Genomic DNA, 12104 nt, shown 5'->3' on the forward strand with positions numbered 1-12104 from the left:
CCCCAAGAGTGTCCCAGAGCTCGAGGAGGCCTGGCTGGGTGGCCCCCACTACTCTGTCCCTTGCATCCCAGTCTGGATGCCATAGATGGCCTGAAAGAGCATTTGCAGGTGGGCCAGGGCAAGTGTTTATTGATTCTACTGCAAGACAGTAAAGCAAGGCCTGTGGAGGGACAGACCAGAAAATTTTCTGAGGTTGAGAGAGGAGGAATCATATTTGCCTGGAGGAACTAGGAGAGAAATGGTACTCAGGACGAACAGGGTTTGCACAGATAATGAGGGAAGGGGGGTTTCTGAATGAGCACGGGGAAAGGGAGTAGAGACGTGGAGCAGGTGGGAGAGGAAGATGTGGCTGGATGTTCACTTGTTAGCTCAATAATTATATGCTGAGGGTCCACTCTATGCTGACACCATGTGGGGTTCTGGAATATAGAGGTTCAGAATGGCACAGGGAAACACCCGAGTTGGCCTGGAGAACTCAGGAAGGCTGTGCAGGGTGGCAGGGTGAGGGTGAACTGCCAGATGGATAAGGGTGAGGAGAACATTCCAGGCAGAAGGAACAGCATCAAGCTGGTCATTTTAGTCAACTAACAGGTGCAGAGCACATCCCAGATGCCAGGGACCCAACCGAGCCTCCAGGACACAGTGATGAACAAGGCACACCCATTCTCATGTTCCCAGAGAAAGATCTGGAGGCCTGAGAGAGCAGTGTGCTCATGGGGCCTGTGTACTATATTTTCTAGATTAAGAGACCGTTAGTTGGAAGATGCACCACCAATTTTTTAAAGATTTTATTTGTTTATTTATTTGACAAAGAAAGAGACAGCACAACCGGGGGGTGGGGTGGTAGAGGGAGAAGCAGGCTCCCTCCCCACTGAGCAGGGAGCCTGATGAAGCTACAGGCACCACCAACTTAAAAACCATTGCTGTCAGGAGTGAACATGAAAGGAGGGACTTGCTGGTATATAATAAAACTTCTTGGTCCCCAGGAAAACCTGAACCAGGGCTCTAAAGCCCAGACCTCCCCCCTCAGGTGCTCCTCTCTGCTCCCCCTGCACGCTGACTTCACCTTCTCGGACTACTTGGTCCTGAGGCCTGTGGCACAGCCACAGTGACACACAGATGCCCACACCCTCCAAACTCCACTATGAGAAGGGGAAGAGCCACCCTCTCTAATTACAACTCTGCTTTGCTATTTCCATCCTCGGCCCATGGCCAATCACCAAGGCCAGGATCTGGGTACTATCTTAGGGATCACCATTAGACTCCCATGGTTTAAACAGGAAGAAGAAGAGTTCCCCTCAAAAAAGGGGGGTGTTGCTACACAGAAAAGGAACAGACAGGGGGCCCCTGGGGGACTCGGTTGGTTAAGTGGCTGACTCTTGGTTTTGGCTCAGGTCATGACCTCAGGGTTGTGAGATCCAGCCCCGCATCAAGCTCCATGCTCAGCCCGCAGTCTGCTTGTGGATTCTCTCCCTCCCTCTCCCTCTGCCTGTCCTCCTGCTCATGCTCTTTAAGATAAATAAATCTTTATTTTAAAAGAAAAGGAACGGATCTCTGCCACATCACTTTTGGGAGAAAAGATACACATTAAAGCGTCGATCAATTGTAGGATATATTTCAATTTCAGAAGTGTTAAAATATGGGGGAATATGTGCATCTTAGAACCAAGGATATTTGAAGTAGGGCGATGCTGTTGAGGTGCCAGGGGAGAGTAGAAGCAGGCATGTTATGTGGGGAAGCCAAAGAGGGAGGCCATGAGCTGAGTCCTGCAGGGGTACCGTGCTGGCAGGAAAGTTGGGGAGGGGAGCCAAGAGGTGTCAGCCTGGCTGAGGCCCTGGGAAGGTCTCTTCCAGAGCTGGGGGTGCTGCCAGAATCCAAAGAATATGCAGAACCTGAGAGTGGAGCCAGAAACTGAAAGCCATATATGACAAAGAGGCTCTGAACCAGCTGCAGAAAGCAGAGAAAGTTCTGAAATGGGGGTTATGGGCTAGAGGTTGAAGTCAGAGAGTTGAAAACCCCCAAGGAGAAAAAGTAGGTAATGATGGGTTTGGGGTGAGGAGAGTGTTAGGCAGTGAGCTTTTCCTGCAGTCAGATGCTCTACCCCTGAGCCAGACCCCAAGCAGCAAGCTTATCCTGGAAAAATGCCTGAGCCAGGGCCCAGGCTCCCTATCAAGTGCCCCGTGGCAAAGGGCCAGAGATGGAGTGCATACCAGCACAGCAGCAATGGGAAGGGGAGGGGTCAGCTTTGCCAGATATAACCTTAGAAGCAAAACTGACAGGATGGCTAATGGCAGTTGGATAGTTGAAACTGGAAGCCTGAGTGAAATCTCCCAGCAAGGGCACCTGGGTGGCTTAGTCAATTAACGGTCTGCCTTCAGCTCAAGTCATGATCTCAGTGTCCTGGGATCCAGTCCCACGTCAGGCTCCCTGTTCGACGGGGAGTCTGCTTCTCCCTCTCCCTCTGCTACTTCCCACTGCCCCCCCCCCCGACTTGTGTGCTTGCTCACTCTCTCAAATAAATAATTTCTTTGAACGATGGAATGGGGGAGGGGTGGGGAAGTAGGGAAGGGAAGTGGTTTCCATCTTTGGATCATAATCTTTTTTTTTTTAAGTTTTTTTTTTTTAATTTTATTTATTTATTTATTTATGATAGTCACAGAGAGAGAGAGAGAGAGAGAGAGGCAGAGACACAGGCAGAGGGAGAAACAGGCTCCATGCACCGGGAGCCTGACATGGGATTCGATCCCGGGTCTCCAGGATCGCGCCCTGGGCCAAAGGCAGGCGCCAAACCGCTGCGCCACCCAGGGATCCCAAGTTTATTTATTCTAGTAATCTCTACAGCAGCATGGGGCTCAAACCTGCAAACTCAAGATCAAGAGTCGCCTGCCCTTCAGTCTAAGCCAGCCAGGTGTCCCTGGATTATAGTAATAATTTTGATGGTTTATTATTATCTGCTTCCCTGAATAGGACAGGAAACAATGAACCATGGGCATCTTGTATTCTGTTGCACCTCCAAGGTCTGGAACAGTGCCTGGCACAACAAGGAATTAAATCAACATTTGCTCAGTGAAGCTGTTGGCCATCATAGCGGGTGGGGACACCTTAGGGAATATGTGAGAGATGTGGGAGACCCTCCTGGTGGATGCACAGGGGTGGTCCTACCTCTGCTGTCCACAGGGTCCACCACTGAGCTGCCTCCTGGATCTAGGATAATATCCCGCATTTTCCCCCACCCTCCTGTAAGATAACCAGCCTGCCCCACATTCTGACTCTGCCAGTATACCTTCTTCACTCGACGGGCTGTAATCACATGGCTTTCGTCATACTCCTGTTTGGAACGCACATCTGAAAAGGAAAGGTATTTATTTTTTTTTTAATTTTTTTATTTATTTATGATAGTCACAGAGAGAGAGAGAGGCAGAGACACAGGCAGAGGGAGAAGCAGGCCCCATGCACCGGGAGCCAGATGTGGGATTCGATCCCGGGTCTCCAGGATCGCGCTCTGGGTCAAAGGCAGGCGCTAAACCGCTGCGCCACCCAGGGATCCCAAGGAAAGGTATTTAATAATGGTGTTTGCAAAGGAGCATATGGCCAAACTCCTTAGAATACTTGCACCATCCTCAACATATTTTTTTTGGCAATTAGGTGACAGCAATTGTCAGTTTAAAACCTGAGGCAGGGATCCCTGGGTGGCGCAGCGGTTTGGCACCTGCCTTTGGCCCAGGGCGCGATCCTGGAGACCCGGGATCGAATCCCACATCGGGCTCCCGGTGCATGGAGCCTGCTTCTCCCTCTGCCTGTGTCTCTGCCTCTCTCTGTCTCTCTCTCTCTCTCTCTCTCTCTCTCTCTCTCTCTCTCTCTGTGACTATCATAAATAAATAAAAAAAATTAAAAAAAAACCTGAGGCATTTGGGGGGCCTGGGTGTCTCAGTTGGTTAAGCATCTGACTCTTGGTTTTGGCTCAGGTTGTAACCTCAAGGTCATGAGATGGAGCCTGTGTCAAGATCCACACAGAGTGGGGAGAGTCTGCTTAGGATTCTCTCTTTCCTTCTGCCTCTGCCACCTCCACTAGCACACACTCTCTAAGTAAATCAAATCTTTTAAAAATAAAAGAAAAAGAAAAAATTGGAGGTATGTAGTTCCACTATTCTAGGCTGCCCCTGTGACTCTCCTGCCCCATCATATTCACACCCACATATCCCCTTAAGGGGTAGTGAGACTTTGTATCTTTGATTTAAGGGAAGTTTTCTCAGAGGTCCTAAGAAGTGGGGAGGGGGAGAAATCAAAGCCAGAGTGAGCTCATACTAATGCCCCATGGAATTTTAGACTGAAATTCACTCTAAAATCTAGGAACTGAGGTTCCAATACCTCTGCTAGGGCAGAAGGCATGATTGATGTCCTCAAAGTTGGGAGGAATGTGAAACAGGAACAGATCCTTATACATAAGTCCTAAAAAGGGATGCTATCCAAAACTTAAAGACTTCTTAAGTAATTTCTACACCTAATATGGGGCTTGAATTCACAACCCTGAGATCAAGAGTTGCATACTCCACTGACTGAGCCAGCCAATTGCCCCCAAAATATCATTCTTAAATTCAACAAGAAAGCAAACAACCTTTTGGAAATGGTTGGAAACAAACAGCTGTTTGGAAACGGGCAAAAGATATGAAGAGACACCAAAGAAGATATGCAAATGGCAAATAAGCATAGGAAAAGATGTTCCACAACATGTCATCAAAGAAACGCAAATTGAAACAACAAATAAGATACCCTTACATGCCTATTTGAATGTCAAAAATCCAAGACATGGTCAACACCAAATGCTGGTGAGGATGTGGAGCAACAAGAATTCTCATTCAATGTTAGTGGGAATGCAGAATGGTAGTCACTTTGGAAGACAGTCGGGCAGTTTCTAACAAAACTATACATATTCTTATCAGCAATCATGCCCCTTGGCATTTACCCAAATTAGTTGAAAATTCCAGAGAATGGAATATCATTGAGTTTGTGCACGGACACACACAAATGGAGCTTTCAAGCCAGGAAAAGACATGGAGAGTTTAATGCATGCATATGTAAGTGAAAGAAGCCAGTTTCAGGCTACATACTGTATGGTTCCCATTATAGGACACTCCTGAAAACACAAAACTATAGACAGTAAAAAAAAAATCAGTGGTTGCCAGGGGTTCGTGGGGAGGGAGGGATGAATACACAGAGCACTCAGGAGTTTTAGGGCAATGAAACTATTCTGTATGATACTATCATGATGGACACATGTCACTATAAATTTGTCAGAACCCAGAAAATGTACACTAGCCCTAATGTAAACTCTACGCTCCAGATGATAATGAGGTATCAATGTAGGTTCATCATCTGTGACAAATACACCACTCTGGTGGGGGCTGAGGATAGTTGAAGAGGTGGTGCTTACGTGGGGGGACAGAGTACTTAGGAAATCTCTGTACTTTCTGCTCAGTTTTGCTATGAACCTAAAACTGGTCTAAAAAATAGTCTATTTCTTTTTTAAAAGGACATAAGGAAATGCTAACCAAAGATGAAAATATGGGTAAACCTAATTCTACTAGAATTAAGAAAGTCTACGTTTTCTCATCAAAATACAACATTAAGAAGGTGAAAGGGTAGAGGTGCCTAGGTGGCTCAGTGGGTTAAGCCTCTGACTTTAGCTTGGGTCATGATTTCACAGTCTGAAAGTGACCTAAGTGACAACATGTCAGAGGGCAGTAATGACTATGCTGAATGGAACCTGGCCGGTTAGAAACTAGTAGAAAAAGTGCAAAGATCTTGACAGTCAAAGTGGCCAAGGAAGATTTTGTTTGAATCTTGTGCACTCCTTCTTGTAGAAAAGAAAAAGGTTACAACAAAGGCTATTTGATTAATGATAAAGATTACTGTAATCACTATTTGGTTAACAGAAAACTTCCTGGGGAGAACAGCTAATGGGCAGAAGTCATTAAATGTTTTTTCTACATGCAAGGTGGGGCATGAACTCATGACCTGAGATTAAGAGTCAATTATTCCTCCTCTGACTAAGCCAGCCAGGTGCCCCCAAGTAGTCATTAAACTTTGGACAAGGCTAGAGTTCTTCATTTGGAAGATTGATTACATTTTATATTCATTCACAGTAATAGCGAATAATAAAAACATTTTAAAGATTGCTTTAATTGGTGTCCAATGCTGATGTTTAAGTGGTACTCTTTTCCTTAAGACTGCATGTATGCCTACTGATTGTTGCAGGAATTTTAGCAATATAAGGGAGTTAGTATACTAAATCAGCAGACACCTGTTAATCTGTTCATGCATTTAATGAAATATCCTGTTCAGGCCACGATAGTATTGTAGCATTTGTCCAGCTATGATTGGTCAGTTTTTCCCCCCATGTCTATCCTCTGGTTTCATTTCAGTTCTTTTCTTATTCCTTGTTCAGATCTATAAAAATTGGCATACTTAAGAACAAATTACTTGAAGAATTTGCCTGCTTTATATGTTAGCACTTAATTTTTTTTAAGAGATGATAAGATACTTCAATCAAACAAAAATTCTCCTGACCACTGTCATAAAAACAATAATTTTAAAATTTCTTTGAATTGGTGCTTTAGTGGCTGAAAACGTCACACATGGTTATTCTAACCTATGCAGTTAAGTTTTTTCTAGAATAACATTTATGTTGAACAGTAATTCTTTAGACCTCTATATGAATATTTACTTAGGTCTCTTTGGAAGGATAATTTTAGGCTTGTTTGCAAAAAGACAGTTTTCTGACAACATGCTAATGGGTCAACAAAGAAATCAGACGAAATCAAAAAGGCAGTTCTCTTTGCTACAACAGTTTTTTTTGTTTGTTTGTTTTTGTTTTATTTATTTATTCAGGAGAGACACACAGAGAGAGGCAGAGGGAGAAACAGGTTCTCTGCAGGGAGCCCAATACAGGATTTGATCCTAGAACTCCAGGATCACACCCCAAGCCAAAGGCAGACACTCAACCACTGAGCTACCCAGACATCCCAACTATAATAGTTTCTTTTGTAGACTATTAGTGTGTACAAGTTTGTGAGCAAATGAAGCATGCAGGTTAAATCCATTGATTTTGATTGTCCCATTTCTATCTGTGCCAAAATCTGTATTTCATAGGTTATTTATTTTAAATAGATATAGTAAATTCACAGCTCTCAGTTTTGATTTTGCAATAGATTAACAACCAGGCTCTATATTGAATGGATTTTTATCTCAAATGCCAACCATCAGTGTATCACCTGAGATCTCATGACCTGAGCTAAAACAAGGTTGGATGCACAATCGATTGAGCCACCCAGGTGCCTCCCACTGACATAATTTTTAATAAGCACAAATATATAGCTTTAGTTTCAGAACTTAATACATGCCTGACAATCAAAGCCTTCTTTCTGGAAGAAAGGTCTTTTTTTTTTGGAAGAAAGGTCTTAAGCCCCACTCAATCTCAGTAAAATATTTTCACCGAGTGCAGTACTTTACACTTTTCTTAAATATAAGGTGCCCTCATAGCAGCACCAGGATAGTTACAATTCATTTGAGTCCTCATTTGTAGAAAGAGGCTGTCATGGGATAGCCAGGACACCCACTAGTTTGTGGACATCTCTGAGAAAATGTGATTTTTTTTTAAATAAGGAGTTTTAGTTACCTTTGTATTTTTTTTTTTTTGTTTTTTGGTCTTAAAAACTAGAAATTAGTTGGCCTATTTTAGTACATCTACTTCTTAAATGATAGTGTTAAGTCATATATTTGATAAAACCCTTTCTTCATAGGTGTTGCTGTCCATAGAGCTACTCAGCTGAATAAAAAACTCTAAGTGATATTTGGAAACTGTAAAGCGAGAGTGAGGAGACAGGATGATTCTTTCAAATGATAAAGAAGATCACTTGTGAGATTCTAAAGCCATAGATAGCTTCAGAACCAAACTCAGGATAACAGGGGTGGTAGGATTGCTGATCGACCAGCTGCAACTTCCTATAAATACAATGAAAAAGGCTGGTGAAACTCAAGTACAATCCAGATTAAAAATTCACACTTGGTGGGGGATCCCTGGGTGGCTCAGGGGTTTAGCGCCTGCCTTCGGCTCAGGATGTGATCCTGGAGTCCCGGGATCAAGTCCCATAGCTGGCTCCCTGCACAGAGCCCGCTTCTCCCTCTGCCTGTGTCTCTGCCTCACTCTGTGTGTCTCTCATGAATAAATAAAATCTTTTAAAAAAAATTCACACTTGGGGTACTTGGCTGGCTCAGGTGATGGCTCAGCTGATCTCAGGGTTGTGGGTTCAAGTCCCACATTGAGTGTGGCAAGGACTTAAAAAAATAAAATCTTTACAAGTCACTCTTTCTCAGGGACATTCACAAACTAGTGAGTATCCTGGCTTTCCCAGGACAGCCTCTTTCTACAGGCAAGGCCTCAAATAAATGGTATTTCTCCTACAATTCACTCTATGAGGGCACTTGCATGAAAAAGGGTATGTACTCCCAAACTTTCTTGGAGCTTCTCTGGCCAGTCACTGGAGATTACGAAAGCACCCAACATAGGATTTTTGGCAATTCTTGCTGATAATCATTACACATTGCAGTAAAATATAAAGTATGGTCCCAATAGGGAATCTTGAACAACTCTGATCTCCCAGGATCTATTCCAAAATAATCATTTTTATATTTTGTTTCTTTTATCAGATGATCTCTTTGAGGCAGGTTTCAGATTTTCTTTTTTTTTTTTTTTAAGGTTTTATTTATTTATTCATGAGAGACAGAGAGAGAGAAAGGAGAGAGATAGGCAGAGGGAGAAGTAGGCTCCATGCAGGGAGCCTGATGTGGGACTCGATCCTGGGACTCCAGGATCACGCCCTGAGTTGAAGGCAGACACTTACCTGCTAAGCCACCCAGGTGTCCCAGGTTTCAGATTTTAACAGTACAATGATATGAAAAATCAGGAAAAGCACTGAGCCGCCCAGGTGTCCCAGGTTTCAGATTTTAACAGTACAATGATATGAAAAATCAGGAAAAGCACTGATGGGACAGCCCCAGTGGCCCAGCAGTTTAGTGCCGCCTTCAGCCCAGGGTGTGATCCTGGAGACCCCGGATCAAGTCTCACGTCAGGCTCCCTGCATGGAGCCTGCTTCTCCCTCTGCCTGTGTCTCTGCCTCGCTCTCTCTCTGTCATGAATAAATAAATAAAATCTTAAAAAAAAAGAAAAGAAAAGAAAAGAAAAGAAAAGCATTGATGAAGTGTAAAAAATCTGAGAGTAGAGTTTGTCAAGAGGTAAGAAGAGAGTTAAAATGTTAATCTGAGGGGTGCCTGGGTGGCTCTGTCCATTGTTAAGTGTCTGCCTTTGGCTCAGGTCACGATCCTGGGGTCCTGGGATCAAACCCCGGGTCTGACTCCCTACTCAGCAGGGGAGTCTGCTTCTCCTTCTCCCTCGGTCTCTGCTCCTTGCTCATGTTCTCTCTCTTACTCTCAAATAAATAAATCTTTTTAAAAAAATGTTAGTCTGAAAGTTAAATTTCCATCAAAAGATACAAAACCTGGAATTGCTTAGGAGCCAAAGATTTAAAGAAGCAGAAGATTCTCTCAAGATGCAAAAGTAAGTTATGTAATGATGATGTGTGTTTTGGGGCCATGAATGGGAATCAGTGAATGATGTTGAATTCTAGGCTCTGACAATCATTGTCAACAAGATCAAACTATAAATATTTACATGTTAAAACTTAAATTATGAAGCGCCTAGCCAGTTCAGTTGGTAGAGCATGTGACTCTTGATCTCAGGGTTATGAGTTCAAGCCTCATGTTGGGTGTGGAGATCACTTAAAAAAATAGAATCATAAAAAAATAAATAAATCTTAAATTATAAGGCTACTTAAATCTAACAACTAGTTTTAATGTTCATGGATACATGTTATGAAAGTTACCTCTTTTTTATTTTAAAGATTTTACTTATTTATTCATGAGAGACACACACACACAGAGGCAGAAACATAGGCAGAGGGAAAAGCAGGCTCCAGGCAGGGAGCCTGATGTGGGACTCGATCCCGGACTCCAGGACTCCAGGACCAAAAGTTACCTTATATAAAAAGATTCATCTTAACCCCAGATGGGAGTTTGGGAAATTAGCTGGAAGAAGAGGTTTTGATGGATTCTTTCATACTGCCAAAGAAAAGAAGAGATGGTTTTATGGGGAATTTGACTAACTTCTAGTTTTTAAGGCCAAACACACACACACACACACACACACACACACACACACACACAACACACACACAAAACAGAGGTAACTAAAACTCCTTATTTAAAAAAAAAATCACATTTTCTCAGAGATGTCCACAAACTAGAGGGTGTCCTGGCTATCCCATGACAGCCTCTTTCTACAAATGAGGACTCAAATGAATTGTAACTATCCTGGTGCTGCTATGAGGGCACCTTATATTTAAGAAAAGTGTAAAGTACTGCACTCGGTGAAAATATTTTACTGAGATTGAGTGGGGCTTAAGACCTTTCTTCCAAAAAAAAAAAAAAAAAAAAAGACCTTTCTTCCAGAAAGAAGGCTTTGATTGTCAGGCATATATTAAGTTCTGAAACTAAAGCTATATATTTGTGCTTATTAAAAATTATGTCAGTGGGAGGCACCTGGGTGGCTCAATCGATTGTGCATCCAACCTTGTTTTAGCTCAGGTCATGAGATCTTAGGTCATGATATCAAGCCCTACACTGGGCTCCATGCTGGGCATAGAGCCTGCTTGAGATTCTCTCCCTTCCCCTCTGTCCCTTGCCCCCACCCCCTCTACACCCCTCACTCATTCTCCCACATGTGTGCATTCGTTCTTGCTCTTTTTCTTGAAAAAAAAAATTACATCAATGAAAAGTATCTTAGTAATATAAGCATCTGGTCCAATTGGGAGTTCTTCCATTTGACAAATGTAATATTTGTGTGGAACTGTTGGAATCTTTTATTTTATGTTTTTCCCTAACTGGATAGAGTTGATGCTAGAATTTTCCTTCTTGATAAAGGAACAAAAAAACAAACGTGTTATAGTGTACAACATAAGGACTATAACACTGCTGTAGGATAGGTAGGAAAGGGTTTTTTTTTTTTAAAGATTTTATTTTTAATCTCTATACCCAATGTGGGACTTGAACCCATAACCCCAAGATCAAGAGTCTCATATTCTATCAACTGAGTGACCCAAGCACCCCCAGGTAAAGGTTCTTAGGGGTGAATCCTAGGAGTTCTTATGAGGAGAGATTTTCTTTTCTTTTTATTGTATCAATAGGAAATGACGGAGGTTAACTAAATCTATTATGATTTCATGATATATGTAAATCAAATCATAATGCTGTACATCTTAAACTTATACAGTGATGCATGTCACTTATTTCTCAATAAAGCTGGGGGAAAAAGATCTGAAAAAATGAATATGTTGGTTTTTTTTTTTGAATATGTTATTTGTAAACTGAGGTTTAGTAACTAGTAACAAACTTGAAATACTAGAATATATATTATAAGACTAACTCTAGGTAGTCTTACCAATGGATCCCTTTTAACTAATATAAATATGATTCAATAGATAGTTTAAGACATTTTAACATACATACACTTTTTTTCTTCAGAGCTGCCCTCCTGTCTCCTCATTTGGCTGTTCTCAAGTAAGCCCTTTCTTCACCACATGATTGGCTTTGCTATACCTTGGTGGGCAAACGGGTTATAGTTTCTTATTAGGAAGAAGACTGATGGGGCACCTGGGTGGCACAGTCGGTTAAGTGTCAGGGTTAGGCTTGGAGCATGGAGTCTGAAGATTCTCTTTCTCCCTCTGCCCTTCTCACTTGTTTGTTCTCTCTCTTTCTCTCTCAAAATAAATAAATAAATCTTAAATAGAAGATTGGATGTTTTGCCCTGATCTTCCAAGAAGGGCCATTTTATTTATTTATTTTTAAAATTTCTACAAACATGTGGTCTTTAACTTCGGGGACTATTTTGCATATGAGTGCAGATACAAATTTAAACTCACTTAGACCTCTGGGGCACCTGGCTGGCTTAGTCAGTAGAGCAAACAACCCTTGATCTCAGGTTTGTGAATTCA

General features: G+C 42.5%; 1 protein-coding gene across 11 annotated transcripts in view; it reads right to left on the reverse strand.

Moving 5' to 3' along the window:
- STYXL1 (serine/threonine/tyrosine interacting like 1) overlaps nt 1–12104 on the reverse strand; it is a 66129-nt gene that overhangs the window by 35320 nt on the left and 18705 nt on the right. For 7 of the 11 annotated variants that reach the window (XM_041750170.1, XM_041750175.1, XM_041750171.1 and 4 more), the window contains one exon: nt 3284–3345. The exons of the other annotated variants lie outside the window; for them this stretch is intronic. In XM_041750170.1, the coding sequence (XP_041606104.1) occupies nt 3284–3345 (62 nt within the window). The remainder of the gene's footprint in view (nt 1–3283; nt 3346–12104) is intronic. 11 annotated transcript variants of the gene reach the window in all.

Source organism: Vulpes lagopus, chromosome 3 (genome assembly GCF_018345385.1).
Source record: "Vulpes lagopus strain Blue_001 chromosome 3, ASM1834538v1, whole genome shotgun sequence".
NCBI lineage: Eukaryota > Metazoa > Chordata > Mammalia > Carnivora > Canidae > Vulpes > Vulpes lagopus.